Source organism: Melitaea cinxia, chromosome 7, assembly GCF_905220565.1.
Source record: "Melitaea cinxia chromosome 7, ilMelCinx1.1, whole genome shotgun sequence".
Lineage (NCBI taxonomy): Eukaryota > Metazoa > Arthropoda > Insecta > Lepidoptera > Nymphalidae > Melitaea > Melitaea cinxia.
In genome coordinates, this window is record NC_059400.1 from 11,293,648 (window position 1) to 11,316,637 (window position 22,990).

A 22,990-nucleotide genomic window follows, 5' to 3' on the forward strand; every position below is an offset into this window, starting at 1 on the left:
GAATGGAGTAAATAGTAATTAAATATTAAAATTTTTTTTTGAATCTATTCAATTTTTTTTTAAAATATTTATCTATAATTATCCTGTATGTATTATTTTAAATTAAACTCATTTCAAAGAGTTTTTACTTCAGCATATGTTTCTAAAACGCAATTCTTATAACCATTTATAGGTCCAATATAGCTTAAATAAATGCCAAAACGAAGTTTTCCACCAAACTCTTGAGATATAGTCCTCAAGGGTTCTACAGTTTTCTCACCAGTTTTTTGATCAATGCACACCATTTGGCAACGTGAACACTGCCCCTCTACCTATAAATAAAAAATGAAACCAAATCATTGATACTTTCACATTTTGTACTATTTTACATTTATACCCAAATTAAAAAAAGGAGGAAGTTTTTTAATTTGATTGTATTTTTTTTGTGTTACTTCATAACTTTACTGGGTAAACCGATTTTGATGATTCTAATACATTTTCAGTTGTCCCTAATAACGCGTGTTTCATTGAATATTTATTCGACTGCCTATGTTTTATTACTTGGCAATGTAAAAATTGACTGTCTGGAAAAGATTGCTCTTTTAGCAATGAGTTTGCTTCTTATACATCTTTGATTGTTATAATCATTGTTTTTTTTAATGATCTTTTAATGATTAATGTTGTTACCTTAAACTCATGTTTCCCGATTACTACTTTTTGCCAGTCTCTTTCTATAAGTTCTTGAGATGTATCAATAATTAAATTTCCTCTAAATCTATCAACTAATGAATCAATGTCATCAGTAAATGATATGTCTGTTATTTTGCTTTTCAACCATCTAACTGTTGCTTTGTTTACTAAAAGATATTGAGCTTGGTTACATAATGATAACATTCTTTGTTCTCCATCAATTTTTTGTTTTTGAAGCCTTTCTGAAGATTGTTTTATTAATCTCAAATAGGAAATGCCTAAAGCATTTGATATCCAATCAGCAACTTCGTCACCGCAATCATAGCCTTTTACAACATCTGTACAAACTTTACTTTGACAAATTTGTGTCTCTATAGATCGGTTGTTATTTGTGGGATCCAGAGGTACTGATATGGGCTGTTGTCCTGTAAATAGTATTATTAACATTTTACATATACTTTTTGTAATTATTACACATTAAATCCTAATAGTTTCAGGAAAAATGTACTTAAAAGTTAAATAAGTGTCCGATTCCAGACATTGCATGTTTTTAAAAAATTGTATTTTGTACAAGCCAAAACAATATTTTATAGAATATTTGTATATATGTGTGAACACACGAATTTCAATGCAATATTAAAAAAATATTACCACTAAAGCACAGTGTAAGACATTTCTTCTCCAAGTCAACAAATGGTTGTATTTTACACATCAATGTGTTTTGCTTTTGAGTAAGACAAACACCATTATCCTTAATAATCATCCACTCTCTATCATATTCGAATCCTTTTCTCCCTATCTTCCATCCTGTTTTTATTTTAAAAGCACCACAGGATTTAATAGGAAATATTGCAATTTCAGACAATATCATCTTTGAATTTTGATTACATGCTGATTCTGGTAGCCCATACCCACTGATGAATTTTTTGACATTTATAATTACGGATTTTGGTTCTTTTGAGGTTAAATTTATTGTTTGCTTATTATTGTTATTGAAATTTATCATTGTGCGTTCAGGTTTGTGGATATGGATACTTTTAAATAAACATTTATTTATCATTAGTATTAACTTATCTACGTCTTCAAATGTATTGTGGTAGCCAAATGAAACTCTTACAGCTCCTGTTGGTTTTCCATCTATCAAGTCTATTTCATCTCCACATTTATGTCCAGCTTTATACATAGCTTTCATTTCCTTATTAGATATATTCAAATGTCTTTGACATGATCCTGAATTACAAAAGCATCCTGTTCTTATGCTGATATCAAATAAGTCTGCCATGTGCTGAAACTAAAAAAATAAAATAAAAGGCATGTAATGAGTCTTGTGTGTCTATCTTAGTAAATATGAATTTTGTACATTATGAAAATTTATATTTTAAATTTATATTGCATGTGAAATAGCAGTGCTTTAATTTAATATTTACTTTTCATTATGCCAGTGCTAATACATATATGTGTATGATGTTTGTACAAGTTTATCATAATTATTGTTAGTTTTTTATTTGTGTAGCTACCTCAGCGTATCCAATATAAGAACCGTCTTGCCTCAATAAATTAAATGTAACTATTCCTCCCTGTGTTTTTATGTCTGTAAAATCTGTGTCCATATATAATATAGCTGCTTTAGCACCATTTGCATGCTTGAGATCCTTCAACTGTTCATATAAATCCTTAGCTAAATAATATGTATGATATGATATTGTTTCCATAATATTATCATTTATAGTTTTAGGTATCAGGTGAGAAAGTGTATCATAACAATGTTTCAAAGCAATGATGGACAAAAATGGAAGAGTTCCATCTTCAAACCTGAAATAAATTAAAATTATAGTTAGTATTAATTAATGAAAAATGTAAGTCATATACAATAAATAAATAATTTAATGATTGAAATTTTCTTTATTTTCAATGACTTCTAGTTATGTTAAATTAAAATAACAATATTACATTAAGAAAATGACAGTATAATCATACAGTAACATAGATGTTACCACATTTAACCATTTATGGGGCAGAAGATGCTGGCTCCTATATTAAAAATAAAACACTGGGATATTAAAACTAATATTTATTGTAAATTATTGATATACTTTGACGTGACAACGTCTAATAAATCGATGAACGCCGGATGCATGCACGAAAAAGGATGACTAATTGCCTCGTTACGCTCATCGTACGCTTGTGCCGTTTTTACCTCTCTTCCACTCGCTTGGCATATGCATCCGAGGAGACGTTTTGATAAGACGTTGTCACGTTAAACTATCGTTCGTAAACCAACTTTACAGACAACCATTTTTTTTTTCGTTAAAAAGAATTATGGTGGACGTATTTTGGAAAGTGTCTTGTCTGTTGTGTGTCTTTTCATGTGTGACATCATCATCATTATCATCATCAAGTCCTATGTCCCCTGGATGGGGCAGAGGACGTCCACAGTGCTCTGCCATCTCGCTTGTTCTTGGGCCATCAGCTTAATTTCGGGCCAGGAAAGCCCGACATTCTTCATCTCCGCGGTGACGGAGCGACTCCACGTTTGCTTGGGGCGGCCACGTTTCCTTTTCCCTTGAGGAGTCCATTCTAAGGCCTGTCTCGGTATGTGAGAGGAATCCCTTCGGAGGGTGTGACCGATCCATACCCATTTACGCCGCTTTATCTGGTGGCCGATTGGGGTCTCTTTGCAAAGTTTCATCAGGTGGTCGTTTGATATTTTTTCGGGCCACCAGATGCCAATGATCTGACGTAGGCATCGGTTGATGAAGACTTGGATAGGCTGTGCGATAGATTTAGTAACCTTCCAAGTCTCGCATCCGTACAGAAAAGAACGGTCTTAACGTTGGAGCGAAAGATTTTGAGTTTCACTCTTAGTATCAGCTTCCTGGACCTCCACACGGGTCGCAACTGAGAGAAGGCTGCCCTCGCTTTGGCAATTCTTGAAGCGGTGTCCTCTTCCATACCTCCAGAATCCGATACGACACTACCGAGGTATGTATAGCGTTGAATGCGTTCTAATGGCTCTGTGCCCAGCAGCAGCTTTTGTGGGTTGTTTCCCCCGGTACGCATCTCCTTGGTCTTTTTGATGTTAATTTTGAGGCCGTCTCTAGCCGCCTCCCGCTGTAAATCTGACAGCTTGGCTTGCATGTCTGCGTGTCTGTGGCTGAGTAAACATATGTCATCAGCATAGTCCAGGTCATCAAGCTGATTTGTCAGACCCCACTCTATGCCTCGACGCTTGCCATCGTTCGCTCTACGCATGATTCCATCCAGTACGATGAGGAAAAGCAAGGGCGAAAGGAGACAACCCTGTCTGACTCCTGCGTGGACTTCAATGTCAGCGGATATAATGCCGTCATGAGCTACTCTACAAGAATAATCTTTGCAGATGGCTTTAAGTACATCTCTGATCTTTGGAGGAACTCCCATCTCATCAAAGCGTGACCAAACGCTGGAACATTTCACCGTGTCGAAGGCTTTTTCGAAATCGACAAAGGTTGGGTAAACTTCCCTTTGCCATTCATGTGTGACATAGTGCAACATAATTTTTGTGTGCTCTAATATACCCAAAGGATGCAATATTAGACTTAGTTCCATCTTTTTATGTTATTTTACAGATCTTTTGCTCAAGGAGGTACTTAGCACATATACCAATTTGGTATCCTTCCATACAAAGATGCAACATTTTTGTTGACTCGCCATAAGTGTTGGACATGATCCAATTTTAGGGCAGCTGGTTTAGATGTATTTTCTTCCTGTGGCGTTTGATAAAATTAGTGCGGTCTTGATGTACAGTGCCTGTTGAGTACATTTTTTTCGAATAAAAATAGTAATAGAGTACAAAGAAAGTTGTCAAATGTGAGAGGAGCATTTTCAGTATTTTGTTCAAATAGTTTTTTTCAAAGTTCTTTAACCACACTTGCAACTAATCTAACTTATGTGGTGTTTTTTGTACCTATGTTGTATATTTTAAACTGGTGAAGATAACCCGTCAGACTGTCACAGTGTGCCTAAACCTTGAAACCTTGCTTGATAGACTTTTTACATGTATTGTTTGAGTGTACCACGACCCTTTGATTTTATCATGCATTCGTTGCGACCCTTCGATTTTATCATGCATTCGTTAATGCTTTGTAGGGAAGAGCATTCTGTACTATTTTCAAAAGCTTCATTCATGCTCTCGATCAAAGGTATAATTTTGTACAGCTTATTAAACCCTTGTTCATTTCACTTGAGCATTATTTTACTATTACTATTGTATACTATTGTTTTTTATTTATTTATTTATCTATAGAACACCAACAAAGTATACACCAAATTCCAAGTACATATACAATAACAGTAGAGTCTGAGTGTAACTTTAATTATAGGTGATAACTACATTAAATTTGAGTAACATACACTAATAACACACATTAATAACATACATATGAAAAGAACTTAAGATAGTGTTATACAGTTAAATTAACTACATTAAAAGATTGGACAAAAGAAATCAAAATATTAAAAAGAAAAAATTTGTAAAATACTAAATACTGATCACTTTGCTGATAAATACAATTTAATCATTATTTTAAATTTTCATTTATATGTAAAATAGACAGAATATTTTTGATTAGCTTTACTGGCACGGCGTCTGCAAACTCTTTTATGCAAAACAATGGATCTAGAGACCATTATAGTGCCATATTGTCACGAAGTCATGAAGTCCCATGAATATAAAAAAGGGCTCAGTTCTGCGATTGTTACACATTCCCTATCTTTCTGGCGATTTTGTGTTGCATATGAATTAGTTTGATCAACAAAGGTAGCTAAGGCTTTATCCATGAAAAAAAAAAGTAAAATATACAGCAGGATTTGTGTGGGATAAACTGTTTCAGTTTAAATACTCTATCATTAAATTTATTGATTGGCGAATCATAGGGAAATTGCATTTTTTTTCAATGTTCCTCATTACTGTTGGGAGCTATAGTCAGATAATTCTATGTCTGCATCAGCAACAGGTTAGTTCATAGTATTGTAGTTGTAGAAACAGTCTTTTTGATCACGAGACAATCTATAAGTTCCAGGAGAAGTATGTGTCTCTGTGGAGCTAAAATGTGAAACAGTTTTATCTGAAGGAGAAGATGATTCTATCCCTTAAACTTCTTTCTTGATTTCTTTATATTATTAGCACCAGATGTAGATAGCTAGACAAAACAGTAGGTTTGAGAGGTTGAGTTTTAGAGGAGAAATAGCTGTATCTCTTGTTAGGGACTTAGTTTGCACTCTTTTGCTTCTCATGCACACTTTATTTATAAAATGATGGACTGGACTGATTTTTCAACTGTTACAACAGGTTCTGTTAACATACTTTTTGAGAGAATTCTGAAATAAAAAAAAGGATTGATAAATTTATAAATAATTTAGAAATTATATATTACTGTTTTAGTTAACTGGGATAAAACTCTGGGAGCGTAGAAATAATTTCAGTATGATGTAGAGACTAATTTTGCATATCTTTTGTACAAGCTTCAACTGCAGTAGCAGTAGGGTCATCGTTGTTTATTGTAGATTGTTGAATTGTTTGTTTAGATTGTTGAATTCTTTGTTCCATTGTTTGTTGTTTTGTATCATGCATTCTTTTAATGTGATCTGGTTGGCAATTAAATTTAGAAGGCAATACTTTATCTTTCAAAATTATTTTCTGGCTGAAACCCATTTTATACTGGTAGTAATTAACCATGTCATTTTCCATCTGTAACAAACAAACAAGTTTGTCGGGACCTTTAAGTGTAATGCTTTTTGAAATCATAAGTCTGTAGCTACAATTTGTAATTAATATTATTTAAAACAGCAGAAATATTGTTGCAGTGAAGTGACTTGCAAGAGACATTCTGTTAAAAACATTAGTAAAGGCATTATAACCTCAAATCAATACAAATTATTTAGATTCAGAATGTAATAAATTATTTAAAAAATATAAATATTATGTTTACTTACATCGAAATGGTCTTCACAGAAGAAAATATTTGTACTATTTGCTATGTCATTATGATCCCTCCGAGAAAGTTGCAACCACTTTCGGCGAACGTCAACATTTTTTGGGACACTTACGAATAGTTTTTTTGGAGTTTTTATTGACGTATTCGTACATTTTGGAACTGCACACCACTTGTAACTCGTTTTATTACATAAATCACTGTTATTACCACGCTTCATTTTTTTGTTTGCAACAAACGTATGTGGATGACAGGTGCCACAGATCAAAATACAGGCAAGTGGCGTCACCGAGTAACGAGTAACCGACCCAGGGCTGCCAGATGTACGATTTAAATCGTACTCATACGATTTTTTTGCTTTTTTCTCATGTACGATCGCTAGACCAAGATCGTACACAAAATGTACGATTTTTATATTCCTATTACCTGGAAGCATTTCATAATTAAAAAAACGTCATCCACCGGCAAGCATGAATTTAGGAGAACTACCCCGACTACCTAATGCGTGCCTAGATCTTTTACTTGAATGAAGTCTCTTTGAATAATCATTTAAGAGCTGTATTTGTTTGCTTTCTAACAAAACTATATATATTAGTTAATATAGATATTTTCTCTTTCGGTATTAATTGTGACTTGAAATAAAAAACAATTTGAAATTTATAAAACACTGGTTCAATTTGCTTTAAATTTGTTATGTTTTCCCCACTACAGTGCAGATTGTGAACGAGCATTCAGCGAAGTTTATTTAATCAAAACAAAACTTAGAAACAGCTTATCCAATTGATACACGTAAGTGCAAATTATTAGCTAAGCAATTAATTAAGAAGAAACGAAAATTTTACGAAGTTTAACCCAACAAATTATTTTATTAAAAAATATGAACACAGAAAATTTTGTATGAGTGTAACAAATAGTTTTATTACATTTATTTTCTAAAACTAAACGAATTTTGATAATTTATAATAAAAAATTAGTACTTAGTCTTAAAGGGCTGTAGGATCTTTTTATTTCAAAATTTCCTTGGCATACGATTTTTTTTGTAGTTGACGTACGATCACACTTTTTGTGCACCTGGCAGCCCTGAACCGACCCCATTGCAGCGCCATATTGTCAAAATAGCGTATTGGCGAGCTATTTAAATGTTGTACTTTTCATTTGATATTTTTCAGCAAATATGTACAAGAATTAAAAAAAGAAACTATTACTTGGTTTTGGTATTTAATCTCTACTAAATAATATAAAATGGATTTTGAAAACCAGTCAAATGAATGAAAGGGATGAAAATTAACATGGCCTATACAGGCCGTGTCCAAAATATGGATGTCATAGATTTTCGTTTGTAACAAGAAATATGAACTAAATTTTTACCTTGTCCTGTTCATTGCTTATAAAGATTTTCGTAGATTTATACACGACTCTCAGTCATCAGTTTGTAACATAAGATCAATCACCGGGCAAAAACTGGCCATATTATTATTTTCTCGTCCCATTTTTTTTTTTACTCTATTTATGGACTCAACAAAAATGCCAAAAGTGATATTCGCCTAACATTTACTTTAGCTGTGAAAACTCAAAATGTATGGTAGCAAATATGTGGAAAGATCCCAAAGGTTTAACCCAGTTTACTTTTTTACTTCTTTGGTAGCTTAGTAAAATAAAATTGGCATTTAATAAATTAGCTCTATTTACCTTTCATGAAGAGTTGATCGTTTTATATGAAAATCTTCACTGCTAAGTGCAATATCCACAGTTCCTCCACCAAAGTACCTTTTCTGACTAAGTATATTGGCACTGCTATTTTTTACCAGCAGTGCTCCTAATCCAGTCGGAAATCCAAATATTTTATAGAAAGATAAACACACAAAATCGGGTTGCGTAATAGATAAATCAAGTTTACTTGTTGCGACAAAAGATGCGGCATCCAGTAAAGTGTACCAATTACAATTAACTTCACATAGTTGTTTTTTTAAATAACCACTTAAGCAGCCATTTTTTATACTATTTAAAGAATTTACAGGATACTTAAAGCCATTAAAATTACTTTGCATAGGATATACAAGTAATGTGTTGCTTTTGAGTTCATTTCTTTCCTGACAGCCTTGGTCTGATACTTGTGATTTTTTTAATGATGTCAAAAATTCACTATGAGATATGTGAACTACATCAACATGTTTTTTTTCAACTAATTCTCTAAGACCAATAACTGATGTGTGATTATCTCTAAGATAAATCAAAGATCCATTTTCTTCATTATTATTTTGAAACTGAAATGATTCTAATACAAGTTTTAGAGATTGAGTGGTCCCAGATGTGAATATTACACTATAGGTAGATGTGTCTGAGTTGAAATGGTTTAGAATTGTACATCTAATTTGTTCTACGCAGTCTCTTGTGTACTTATCTGAGTGAGGATTCATGTATACATTTTTAAGTAGATCATCATTAACTATTTTTAATAGTGATTCTGGATATAGTGCTGTTCCTGCATTGTCTAAATAGCATTTCTCTAAAATTGAAAAAAAAAACACCAGTTAAATAAATTCCAAAATATCATTTAAGTTATACATTTTAAAATTATAAGTAGTATAAAATTTTGTCACATTTTGTACAAGTGCTTGCACATAATTATAATTTTGTAGGGAAGTGAAATCTTATTATTGACTTGATTTTTGACAAGATTTTTTATACCATCTATGTTAGTAAATAAATAGCAAGAGTTTCACTTCCCACATAATTCTTAAAGGTATTTTGCGTAATAAAATGGAAATATTCTTGTTAAGCACATACCTCCTAATCTAGCAAACTCATTTCTTATTATTCTCATCCGCTGACCATCAATAATATTGCTTAAAACTGACATTTCTTCCGATTTCGTGTCTATTCAAAGTAAACAGTTTGGTTGTTGTTATTCCTACGGCTCATAACGTAAATGTGACGAAATAATAACAACTGTTATTACTTTGAACCTTGAAAATAAAGTAATTATTTACAGATAACGACAGAAAGCCGACCATCACGATGTAGTACAAAATTACAATACTTTAGCACATCGGCAAAAACTATCAAAATAGTTTTTACCATGTTTTATCGGTTTGATGTTTTACAGATATTAATTTAAGTATTTTGGTTCTAAATTATGAAAACGTAGTCCCAATAGCATATACGTAGCACACCTAGAACTTAAATGATAATTCATTGGTTTTTAACAATTTTAACATTATTCGAATGTCAGGAAACAAAAAATTAATTGTAGTCATCACAAAATAATAGAGTTGGCCCGTTTTGACATTTGACAAATAGAAATACCCTAGAACGTAAGTTTGTACGAAACTGTAAGAAATAATAAAATAATTATTAATAACATAGTGTTTTTAAAAAATACGTAAATTATTTTTAGCGCGTTAAATAATGTGATAGAATATATTGGGAGTAATCTTTTCGCGCTTAATTTATCGTAGTATGCAATTTCTAATTATTACGAAACGTCTCAAAAACAGTTACGTTCTAAGTATTTTTTTTAAATACTAGTGTTGTAACTAATTAATTACTGAATTTTACCAGCTTATTCGATTTTAATAGTACTTAATTAAATATTGTGTAGTAATCTTTACTGACAAAAAGAGCTTGGCGCTCACAGCCGTAAACAAAATTTTGAATTGGCTAATAAACCGCGATAAAATCTGAAAAAATTGTTTTATGTTTATGGGTAAAATTCGTGTTAACATTAGAAAACGATATAAAAATATAGAATAAAGACAAGTTGACCTTTTGTGCCATTGTATTATTTCAAATTACCTACAATATTAAAGTTTTAGTTAAATTTTTAATAAAAGCTGTGTGGCTACGGCAATAAAGAATATAGCCACCCCCTATCTTCCCGTGGATGTCGTATGAGGCGACTAAGGGATACCTAACACAGCTTCACTACCACCTTGGAACATATAAAGTCGACCGAGGGCGGGATAACCATCCAACTTGCTGGCTTTGAAATATACAGGTCGAAGACGGGCAGCAGCGTCTTTGGTGCGACAAAGTCAGTCCGGTGGTCACCAACCCGCCTGCCCAGCTTGGTGATTATGGGCAACTCACATGAGTTCGCGCCATTTTTTGGCGTGAACTTGTGGAGGTTTCTATCCAACAGTAGATAGGCTGAATTGTGTGTGTGTGTGTTCTAGTAAAAATTTTAATCAAATGCACTTTACGTTTCATAATCAAATCAATCAAATACAAACAAATAAAACTTGAATCGATTTATCGTGAGTATTGATTTACCGAGTCGTATTGTTACTTCGCTATTTACATCACGATGACAAATTTCAAAACGGGCCTAATAAGTTGTGACGACTGTAGTAAATACTCGTAGAGAGTCATAGAATTTTGAGCTAAAGTAAAAGCTAAAGTAAAAGAGTCGTAGAATTACTGTACTGACAGCTCATAAGTCTTGTGACAGTGACAGACTTGGTGCGTTCCACTAAAGGCCGCGTAAAAAACGCTACGGGCGTTGAATCCAAATTTTATAAGTGGAACGCAGATTTGAGTGCTGTCCAGAGTCGGCTGTGTGCTCGCAATATGGCGGCATGATAAAAACACACAGATGTGGGCGTTGTAAGTAAATATTTCGCATGGATTGGAGTAAAACTTAATTCATCATGGGTTCCCGGGAATTTATCGTTGCGTTTTAGCCGAATCGAATCAGAGATAACATTGACAATTTGACATTGACAGTAAGTAGTTTTTTTTTCAATTTCTGCCACATTTTGATGGAAGCCAAGTCTGACCCACTTATTTTTTGTGGCTGAAGTGCGTATGATGTGGTCGCGAACAGTGATATCATCTGTAACGTCACGTTATTGCTTGCAACGACCCCGGCCTTTAGGTGGAACGATAGAAAGGGCGTTACTACCGTTGCGGTCACTTAGTGAAACGCACCCAATGTTGCAGTAAAGTGTTGCTATTGTTTTACAGAAAGCCTGAAAACTTGAATTTTCATACCATTAGGAAACATAACGTAACAACGTAAGAAATGAAAAAATATACAACTCAAATAAGTGGTAATTTTAGTTTTATATCAACTAATACCAGCGACTTCTTCAGATCAAACGGCTTCCTTACGATTTTGATACAGTTATATGTTGATAATTATTTTTAAAACAAAAACTCCACTTGTCCAGAATTTTAAATAGTTTTTTTGCATCAAGATAAAATCTAGACTATATTGATTTAACTTAGATCTTCTGAAACATAACTTTCATAAAACCAAATAGGTAATTGCGTCTAAGTAGTAGCTGTGGCATTACGCGCGTTTGCTGGAATGAACACACAACAAACTATAACGATATAGTTTTTTATAAAGGTAAGTTCATTAAAATAGCATAATATTAGTGTTCATCAATTTTTATATATTTAGTTTTACTTTAATTCGTTTTGCCTCGTGGCATTTCATCATATAATAATAAAATTATACTAACTTACGTAAGAATATAATGTGACGTATACTTATATACAAATATGTAAGATATTACTTGAAACTATTAAAAAAAATATTTAAAGTATGAGATTGTACCTGGTGTATTAAGATTACAATCTTAACCTTAAGTATCCCATATCAAACGAGCGTAGAAGTAAATTTAATAAAATAATAGGCATCTTCTATTGTTTAAAGCAGTATATACCAAGCAATTGCAATGCCGTCTGGTGTCGGCCGAGTATAATAGCACCACCCCCTTTCTTCCCGTGGGGGTCGTAAAAGGTGCCCGAGGGATAAACCTGGCTCAAAATCATCAGGGTCCTGGAGAAGAAAAACTTCATTTGAAACCCGGTATGGGGTCTCCGTCAAGCATTCGTGGCATAGCTCTAAAATGCGAAAGGCTCCTGCGGCCGAACTGGCTCCACACGTATCGACTCGTCGTTCCTGTGGGCCTACCCAGTGAGGTCGAGAGGGTGGCGCAGAGCTTAGGCAACTCTGCGTTTTCCTGAAGAGTGTCCTAGGCGACACAGTGCCTGTCTGACACTGTCTAAATCGTCTGCAATAAACGGACTAAGGCCAATGATGAATGTATTCATTCGATTTATAATATATATAGCGGCAGCGTTCTTAAATCGAAACGGAGTTAAATGATATATACTCCAGTTAATATGGCTGAGCTTCAAATCGAGTACGGTAAAGTGAGGTGATAGTCTAGCCAAAGAGTTCGACGATTGTACGTATTATTTTACGTAGCGTAGTAATTCCTACTATTGGAAATCGGGTTCATGCCATGTGAATAGTCACTTACACAAGGCATGTGAACCGAAGCTGCTGCTGCTCCCTTCCAGTCTGTGTATTTAAAGTCAGGAGTTCGATGGTTATCCCACCGTGTATCGACTTCCAAGTTGGTAGTGTAACCTCTTTATTTCTTAGTTCTTCTCTTAGTACACCACGGGCACTTGCAAGGGGGTGCTGAATTCTATTACGACTTAGCCATAGTGTCGTAATATTATGTAACAAGTATGAAGACGAACCGAATACATATAAGTGGACAAAGCGACAAACGCTCTTTTAGTGTATGGCACGGCAAGGTCGCAATCGCTGGTTTAAAAGATACGAATAATATACCTGCTTGTAATATAAAATGAATTCCTTTTTTACTAAATTTTTAAAATGTATAGAAGGCTCCGAATAGGTACTTGATAAAAATAATACATTTGTGTCGCTAAGTGTTGCTGCACAGACATAGGTTCGCCATGGTACCTTCTACGGCATCGCCTTACTAAATTGCTTTACGTCAATTTAATTATTGCTTTTATGGAGGGCTTTTAGTAGCTTTTAGTAGGAAGCGAGCGTGATCGACTCCTTTAAGTGAATTGACGTTCACGATAGAGGACATTCAATTTACTATTTTACTCTAGGTAAATGTTTTTCTAACAAGTTTATCTTAATTATAGTTCATATTGATGCTAGTTCGCGGTTAAAATTTATATAATTATAATAGTTTAGTCGATATTTACTACGAGTAGTATCTAGTTATGGAAATCATTTATAAAAAATTGTAAAACACTTTCAACGTATTGGATTCAAAGATATAATCTGCTCATAGCGAATGTCGTTTAATAGGATTTTGATTTTAAGTTTTATTTATATGGTTTAGATATTGATTCGAAATTTTAATAAAAATGCTAGTTAAATGCGACGCCAAAAGTGGCGAAGTAAAAATAGATCGAAAATTGAAAGTATTAAAAGAATTGAAATAAGAGTGATTTCATTTTCGTTAGTATAAATGAAAAAATATATATATACCTACAACCTTTCGAAAGTAACGACATTTTGTATATTGAAACAACAGTATTTTTAATTTTGTTTTAGAAGTTGAATTTTTCAGTGTCCTACACAAACAGACTTTTTTAGCCAAAAGTATAACAAAACTTCGACCAAGGTCTCAGTTTCGGCTGAAACCGAAAGTTATTTGGACTGTCTGTATGTTTGACACTGTGTTAGAAATTGATTAATTATAAGCAACTAGTGAAACCGTAACGGAGTCATACATTAAAAATGTTTCTGTCTTATAAATTATTAAAAATAAGTGATATTTCGATTAACTCATCTACCTGTATCCTATACAGAAGCTGATCTATCTATTAAATAATAATGTTAAAAATACAATTTAACGTGACTTTCGAAAACTTTTATATAATTATAAATAAAAATTTAAAATTCATAAAGTAATACATACCTACATTATGCGACCTTTAGTAGACGAAATGAAAATGTTCAATGGAGCAATATCTTTCAGTACACTCCATTTAATAACGGAGATATTTCAATAACTTATTGATGATTGTTTTATTTTTTTTGTTTTGACTAATTGTTTTGAACAATGGCAAATACTTGATAATAACGTTGCTGTTCCATTTGTCGTTTATTGGACATGAAGTTATGAGATATACTTACAAACAGATATTTGATTCGTCGATTAAATAAACAAGTGTTCTGTGGCTTGTGGTGTATCTTGTAATTGACATATCTTTCTGTTAAATTTTATTTATCTTTATTAACCGACTTCAAAAAAGGAGGAGGTTACTCAATTCGACCGTATATATACACATATATGTATGTTCGGGGATAACTTCGTCGTTTATGAACCAACTTTGATAATTCTTTTTTGTTGGAAAGGAGATATCCCTAGTTTGGTACCATGATAAGAAAACCAGGATCTGATGATGGAATCCCAGAGAAATCGATCCGCATAACTTTTTACTGGGTGTACCGATTTCAATGATTTTTAATTTAATCGAAAGCCGATGTTTATCATGTAGTCACATGTAAATTTATCGAGATCTGATTACAACTTTTGGAGTAATCTTTGAAAATGATTGATGATGATGACTATTTTTTCGTCTACCTACGTTGTATTACTAGTCGATATAATTGAAGTCGGTTTTTCTTCGTTTGCCTGCAAACACAATTATTACAAAAGAAGTCTCATACAAGTTTTTCTTTAATGCCATTGTTGAAAGTGGCAAGTTACTACTATTTCTTAAATATAGCTTAGTTACAATATTAGATACTGACATGTAACATTTTATGTCAACTTTCGTATATAATAATATTAGAAAACATATTACTACTATCTGGCCTGGCGAACTTCGTACCGCCTTATTATTTTTTTCTGAATATAATAATTATTTCAAAATAAAATATAGCCTATCTTTCAAGTTGGATCAAACTGCACACGGTGTGCAAAGATTAAAATCGTCAAAAATGAGTAAAGTATTAAATGCCGAAATAATTATCAAACGAAATATTAGTTTACCTATATTTAAGATTTATGTGATTTGTGTGCACAAATGCTCAAAGTAGTATATACAAAATAAGAATTCTATGTCGAAAATCAGTGAAAGTGTATTTTAGGATGGTCGCAGTGTTGTTAATAATTAAAACAACAATTTCAAATACGTAGTTTTTTAATAAACGTTTAAATTGTTTGCCACCTACTTTTAATATAGGCTCTGAATCAGCGGGTCAACGAGCGATCGTGGTGAAATGCTTATATGCTTTAGACTACTCTCCCCTATACACAAAATTACGTATAAGTATTTATTTGGTACAGCGTAAATTAAATTTTTCAGGATATTATCTTTAAATACAGGTATAATCTGATTAAATTTTGAAACATTAAGCATGTTAAGATAGACATTAAGTTTGTGTAGTGGTTGTTGGTTGTTTGTTTCGTAAATAAATTAAAATTAAAATTTAGTGGTAGAGAGCTCTTATAGAGATAAGTTCGCCATTGCCAACATTTTTTAGTAAACATGATGACAATTATGATTTTAAAGTGCAATAAAGAAAAAATATAAATTTTGCAATAAGCAAAAAATAAATATAAGTGATATATCTTATTACAGCTTCCCCTCCCTAGCTTGTGAGATTTTGTGATTTTTATCCGGACCCCTCCCTCCTCAAATCGAGCCTCACGTGATTTGTACTTGAAGTCAAATATTCGTATTGAAATATATTTCTAAAGACAGCGAACCGTTACATTTTTATTATATGTATTGATTAAAATAAAGTTTAAATACTGAAGGCTATTTTTTAAGATGACACTGGTGCATTGTTTAATTTACACTTTTAATTATAAATACATTTAGATTGTTGTTACTTCGTTAGACCAATGAAATATGTAAATATTTTATAGAAGCATTAAATTTGAACTAGTGGTCGCCCAGAGGTCGAAATTCAACAATAATTTATATTAAAGTAAACCAAAAAATTATGAAAATAAAGAACCTTTTTAAAAAAATTTAATTTGACATACTTTGACAAACAACATAATTGTGTTTGCTCGCAAATGAAAAAAAACCGACTTCAATTACATCGACGAGTAATACAACGTAGATCGACGAAAAAATAGTCAAGTAACTACGCGTTATCAAAGATAACTCAAAAAGTAGTTATCAGATCTCAATAAAATGTTTATGTGACCACATGACAAACATCAGCTTTCGATTAAATTAAAAATTATTAAAATCGGTACACCCAGTAAAAAGTTATTGCGGATTTTCAAGAAGTTCCTTCGATTTCTCTAGGATCCCATCATCAGATCCTGGTTTCCTTATCATGGTACTAAACTAGGAATATCTTCTTTTCAACAAAAAAAGAATTATCAAAATCGGTACACCCAGTAAACAGTTATTGCGGATTTTCAAGAGTTTCCCTCGATTTCTCTGAGATCCTATCATCAGATCCTGGTTTCCTTATCATGGTACTAAATTAGGGATATCTCCTTTCCAACAAAAAAAAGAATTATCAAAATCGGTACATCCAGTAGAAAGTTATGCGGTATAATACAACGTAGGTCGACGAAAAAAGCGTCAAGTAAAAACGCATTATTAGATATAACTCAAAAAGTAGTGGTTAGATCTCAAATAAATTTAAATGGGACCAATTGACACACACCACCTTTCGATTTAAAAAAAATTTGTCGAAATCGGTCTACACGGTCAAAAGTTCTGATGTATGTTACATACATAAAAAAAAAAAAATACAGTCGAATTGAGAACCTCCTCCTTTTTTGGAAGTCGGTTAAAAAGAGAATAATATGCGTGTGTGTGTCAAATGCATAGTAGTGTGTGTAATGTTTTTTTTTAATTAATTTAATACATTTTTATGCATAATTTTAAAAAAGTATTAACATTCTGCACTCCTTCTCTATATAAACTACAAGTGTGCGAAATTTTATACTCTTACGTCCGCGCAATTTTCGTAAAAAGGCGTACAAAGTTTTTGCTTCACTTATTAATATATAGATTTACATTAAGATACAAATTATACCTAAATTGTAGTACAATTTACGAATTATAGATATACTGTCGGGAGCTTATATATAAATTTATTCTTCCTTTACAATTAAAGTTGTTCGGAGAATCGCTAAATAATAAGTCCGCCCATTGTGCCTCAGTCTGTAACTGTTAAATGTGTTTAATGTTAAAAATGTAGTTGTGGTGTACAATAAAGTATTAATAAATAAAAATACATCTATAAATATACAGTGTACATTATAAATATATAAATTTGATATCATGAAAACGACTTAACTGAATGGATTACTATAATTATATATCCTGGGGCGAGCAAGCCAATCAAGTGCCAGTAAGCTTTAAACACGAAGAGTTTCATATTTATTGTACAAATAACGCAATAGATACATAAATGTAAGATCAAGTTAAAAATTACAAAAATCAACCATTAAGATCAAGTTAAAAATCAACAATTACTTTAATTTTTAATTTTTTAAAATGTAATGTACATGAAAGTTTATGTCGTATTAATATTAATAATATATTTAGGTACACAATACTCGTGTGAAGGTTAGTATCACTGCCAAGTCCAAAATCAAGCTTGACCAGTTTATTTTCTTTATGTTGTGAATTTAATTATCAACATAACATTGACTTTGATCATTCAGTGTCAATAGCTTCGGCTACACGGTGTTGTATAAAAATTACGTTTAAAAATGGACATATATTATTTCGTACTAAATTCATTACTTGTGTTTTTATTATTTAATGTTCACAGTGTTACGCCCTTTTATAGTTGTAAAAATTTAGGAAACGGATACTCAGAAAATAATTCTGATGTGTTATTGAATTCATTACAGTTGATTCAAAAATATAATTATTCTGCTGAAGAGCATATCGTAGTTACTAAAAATGGATACCAATTAAAAACATTTCGTTTACCGAACAAAGGACCTCCAGTTTTGTTAGTTCACGGAATTGGTGACAGTTCTGACTCTTGGTTAGTGCTCGGACCGCAATATTCTTTAGCCTATCTTTTAGCAGATGCTGGATTCGACGTGTGGCTTTTCAATGCTAGAGGTAACAGATACAGCAAAAAACACACAGGAAAACCGAGTCGAAAATCATACTGGAATTTCAGTTACGAGGAGATCGGTTCTGAAGATGTACCTGCTACTATAGATTATATACTTTCAACAACAAGACACTCAAAACTAACGTATATTGGGTTTTCTCAAGGGACAACAGTATTTTTCGTGATGTGTAGTTTGTTACCTGAATATAATTCAGTGATTAACCATGCTATATTATTGGCGCCAGTAGCGTGGATGAAATATATAAAGTACCCTTTGATTGACTTTTTTTCTCAAAATTTAAATAACTTGATATCATTAGATACAAAACTGAAGGTGTACGAAGTTTTCCCTTTTAACATAAATTTGAATATCTACCACTCTTTAGTGTGTAACGTACATTCTCCGTTTAAATTATTATGTGAATTGGAATTATTCGTAAATTTTGGACTAAAAACGTTTACAAATTTATTACCTGACCGTTTGCCAATTATAATGAGTCACATACCCGTCGGTACATCGTCGAAAACATTTTTTCATTTTATTCAGGGGTATGGAACAAAAAGGTTCCAGAGATTCGATTATGGAATAGAAAAAAACCAAAAGGTTTACGCATCGTCGTTGCCTCCTGAATATGATGTATCTTTAATAACAGCACCAATGACTTTAGTTGTAAGTGAAGAAGACTGGTTCAGTGATACCAACGATGTAGAAATATTAAGAAGTAGGCTTAAAACTGTAGATAAGTATGTTGTTATTAATAAATCTTTACAGTTCACACACCTTGAATTTGTGTATGGTTCTCGTGTGAATACAATTATTAACAAGCCAGTGATAAATATTTTAAAAACTTTAACGAGTAGGTAATATTGTTCTTACTATTACTTAAAATTAATGGAGCCTTGTACTTAGGTAGGTACCCAAATTATTTGTAGTATTTTACCATTAGTAGTAAGAATACGTAGTAAGACTGATTTTAATTTAAATAGTTTGATTATTGAATTATTTTAATAAAATTTTGTTGACTGTGTTTTAGATGTAAAATTTTTCAAAAAATAGATAAACATTAAGTTATATTATATAATTTTTTCCTTGTATTTTTATAAAATTTTTGTCATATTTATAAGGTCTAAGTAGTGTTGCCCAAATGCAAGAACAAGACGAGACTTAGCCAGTCTTGGTCTTGGTCTTGCGCCAATACACCTGGTCTTGGTCTTGGTCTTGGTCTTGCGCTCCCAGTCTTGGTCTTGGTCTTGGTCTTGCAGCAAGAGTCTTGCAAGTCTTGCAATTACCTATTAGTCTATTACTATTTATTAAAGTTTACTTTAAATCTTAGAAAAACGTATTAGAATTGGAACATTGTGAGCTTGAATTAACATAGCCATAGTAAAGGTCAAGCAGATTAATAAATAACTGAAGATTTGATAAGAAATTCGAAATATCAACTGACCTATATGTCGTTTTCCATGGAAGTAACTGTTTCTTAATAAACATTTATGATTTATAAGCTTACATTTGCTAAAACATGTAAAAAAACAAATTAATTACAATAACTTGACTGCACAGCTAGTAAATACTTACTCTCATCATCTCTCTCAGAGATATTCGGGCTGGTAAGTAATACAAAACTCTTATCGCAGGCTTTTTATTTTATTAGTAGGTAAGTACCTACGCTTTTTATATTATTTTATTAGTTTTGTAGAATTTTTTTACACGTTTCAAGTATATTTAAAAGTGGCTACAATATTTATTAAACGGGTGATATTTGAACACTTTTTGCTATTTTTTCTTGTAAAAACTTAAGAAATATAATGACTAAATGTACAATAATAGTACCTAAGTAATTAGTTTAAAACCATATAAGTAATCAATATTATAATATATACTTACTAGAATGAATTAATATGACATCTACTACCTATCCTTACCATTTTATCCTAATCATAATACTACTTGCGTGATCAGTATAATGTATTCATTTTCATTCTAAGCACTCTGAAACTTATTTATTCTTTGGAACACCTGTAGGTACTCTTAAAATTCGAAATTATTTTGCATGAGTATACCTACGCCCTATGGCGGCAATCAAACAGTGTCAAATGTTATGATTTCGGCGTGGCGGCAACGATTGTTTTAGATTTCAAAAGAAGCCGCCGGCGCGTGTATCATAACCATGTACTTCCGAAAAGCGGCAAATTTCTTTGAGAAGTAAGTACAAAACCTTTGATGCCGCATTATCAAAGTGCCGATGGTTAAAACATAACTATGCATGCACTCAGTTTGATTTTAATAGATATTTTTTTATTCGCTATGTTTATGGTATTAGTCGTAATGCGCATAGGTCCAGTTTTTCATATTCTTTGATACAGTTTTTTGCGTCTCATAGAATTCCTAAGCGTACCTACCTATACACCTAACTACTCAGTGAAATAGCGCTAAGTCCTAGCTGCAAGACGCAAGAGTCTTGCAGGCTATGTCTTGTTCTTGCTCAAGTCTTGCACGGTCAGTCTTGGTCTTGGTCTTGCTAAAAATACGCGGTCTTGTTCTTGGTCTTGGTCTTGCAAAAACGCAAGAACAAGACCAAGACTGCAAGACCAAGACTGAATTTGGGCAACACTAGGTCTAAGGTATTAGGCATGGTTATTTGGTATTTAGAATGTATAATGTGTTCGTGGCTAAGCCATAGGCTTAGATAAATAAAAATGCCTTTCTTGTATTGTTTTTTATTTACAATTTCAATTTCTGTAATTCACGAAACTTATAAATTATGTTTTAGCTTGTATTAAAAAAACGATGGTTGGTTCAATTATAACCTAATAAAAAATATAAAGATGATAGTACCTGGGTGAGCGAGCTTATTTCGGTATTTTTAGGAAATTTTGTTTCTTGGAAATCATTATTTATAAAATATGAATAATATTTTTTTTCCAACAATGATAAAAAATATAAATAAAAAAAATCAACAATAAAAAATAATAATTAAATAATAATAATGATAAAATATGAATAATATTTTAAAATTTTACATACATTATTAAATAAAAAATAACGAGTGCAATTAAAAAAAAAGAAAAAAATAATAATCGACCAAGGATCGGATCGGTATTTTTCAACGTCAAATCATAATAAAATAAAAAATAAGTAATTTATCTAAAAATTAAAAAAAAATTTGGAGTGGACTACCCTTAACATTTAGGGGGCTGAAAAATAGATGTGTTTTGATTTTCAGACCTACCCAATATATACACAAAATTTCATGAGAATCGGTCAAGAAGTTTCGGAGGAGTTTAACTACAAACACCGCGACACGAGAATTTTATATATTAGAATATACAAGAATTGCTCGTTTAATAGTAGGTATATGATAGGTAAGACATTTTTAGTTTTAAATTATTTTATGGTGGACTGTTTACATAAAAAGCTACTTATTGGTTTCGTATGAGCAAACATGTATGCCTTGATGATGTATTACGACATTGAAAAAAATCGGTTAAGCTAACTGATGGAAATATGATGATGCAATTTAAAAAAAAATGAAAAATCATAGGTTGGAAAATGGTTTACCTAATTTGAAGTGATAAAAATTTGATATATGACGTAGTAGGTTATGAATTCTTGTTATAATAGGGATACATTTTAATCGAATTTCAGAGCTTATCTACCTCCAACCTTCTCCAGCTTTGGCCTTCTTACTCAGCAGATCAGAACAATATTACTCAGGAGCAGTATCATTTGACTATCATCTTCTATAAGGTAAAAGTACTTTGTCAGGCTGACTGTTTCAGACTTTGTTCAAGATCCTGTGGTTTACCTTAATAAGTATTAATTATATTTTAATGATACAAAGCAATAAAATACCTCGAAATAATTTGTTATAGACTTTAAACTTTACTAAAATCTGTTAAGATTCTTATCGGGTATTAATAATAACAACCATGACTTGTTGTTGGTTTCTGTAAGATTTTTAAAATACAAATATGAAACCAGCAATTGTCAATTTTATTTAAATATTTGTCACCACTAAAAGTAAATGCTGAATTTGCATCTCAAAACAAAAACTGTTTAATTTTGATTTCTTAAACATTGGTGACTAAGTGACAAAGAATCGCAATGTTGTGCATTCTTTGTTCTCGTTGATATTCATCATTACAGCCTATACAGTCCACTGCTGGACATAGGCCTACACAAGTTTACGCCAAAAATAGCGTGAACTCATGTGTTTTGCCCATAGTCACCACGCTGGGCAGGCGGGTTGGTGACCGCAGTACTGGCTTTGTCGCAACGAAAACGCTGCTGCCCGTCTTCGGCCTGTGTATTTCAAAGCCAGCAGTTGGATGGTTATCCCGCCATCGGTCGGCTTCTTAAGTTCCAAGGTGGTTGTGGAACCTTGTTATCCTTTAGTCGCCTCTTACGACACCCACGGGAAGAGAGGGGGTGGCTAAATTCTTTAGTGCCGTAGCCACACAGCACCCGTAGCCACACAGCACCCGTAGCCACACAGCA

The 22,990-nt window shown here is 32.4% G+C and overlaps 3 protein-coding genes and 1 long non-coding RNA gene across 4 annotated transcripts; 2 read left to right on the top strand and 2 right to left on the bottom strand.

Annotated features, from left to right (window-relative positions):
- Window positions 1–92: 92 nt before the first annotated feature.
- On the bottom strand, window positions 93–9,582 carry LOC123654855 (molybdenum cofactor sulfurase). The gene is given in 6 exon segments (XM_045590717.1): window positions 93–311; window positions 667–1,094; window positions 1,321–1,960; window positions 2,187–2,481; window positions 8,331–9,147; window positions 9,429–9,582. Coding segments are annotated over 6 exon segments (2,472 nt in total). The 5' UTR covers window positions 9,502–9,582.
- Window positions 4,926–7,004, bottom strand: LOC123655357. The gene is made up of 2 exons (XM_045591169.1): window positions 6,643–7,004; window positions 4,926–6,397 (listed from the first exon to the last, which is right to left on the bottom strand). Exons 1-2 carry the CDS (start codon window positions 6,859–6,861, stop codon window positions 6,146–6,148), a joined length of 471 nt encoding a protein of 156 aa, XP_045447125.1. The 5' UTR covers window positions 6,862–7,004; the 3' UTR covers window positions 4,926–6,145.
- Window positions 9,583–12,776: 3,194 nt separating the features above from the next.
- On the top strand, window positions 12,777–19,508 carry LOC123654856 (lipase 1-like). The gene is made up of 2 exons (XM_045590718.1): window positions 12,777–12,811; window positions 18,211–19,508. Exons 1-2 carry the CDS (start codon window positions 12,777–12,779, stop codon window positions 19,352–19,354), a joined length of 1,179 nt encoding a protein of 392 aa, XP_045446674.1. The 3' UTR covers window positions 19,355–19,508.
- Window positions 19,509–19,572: 64 nt separating this feature from the next.
- Window positions 19,573–21,203, top strand: LOC123655054. The gene is made up of 2 exons (XR_006743312.1): window positions 19,573–19,614; window positions 21,108–21,203. It is a non-coding gene; the product is annotated as an uncharacterized LOC123655054 (long non-coding RNA).
- The last annotated feature ends 1,787 nt before the right edge of the window (window positions 21,204–22,990 follow it).

Bases quoted from the DNA above. Each gene is read 5' to 3' on its own strand.
- LOC123655357 (XM_045591169.1), bottom strand. From the start codon at position 6,861: ATGAAGCGTGGTAATAACAGTGATTTATGTAATAAAACGAGTTACAAG. The intron at 6,398-6,642 runs GTAAGTAAACAT...TGTTTGTTACAG, and splicing joins TCTGTGAAGACCATTTCGAT to ATGGAAAATGACATGGTTAA.
- LOC123654856 (XM_045590718.1), top strand. From the start codon at position 12,777: ATGGCTGAGCTTCAAATCGAGTACGGTAAAGTGAG. The intron at 12,812-18,210 runs GTGATAGTCTAG...GCCCTTTTATAG, and splicing joins ATCGAGTACGGTAAAGTGAG to TTGTAAAAATTTAGGAAACG.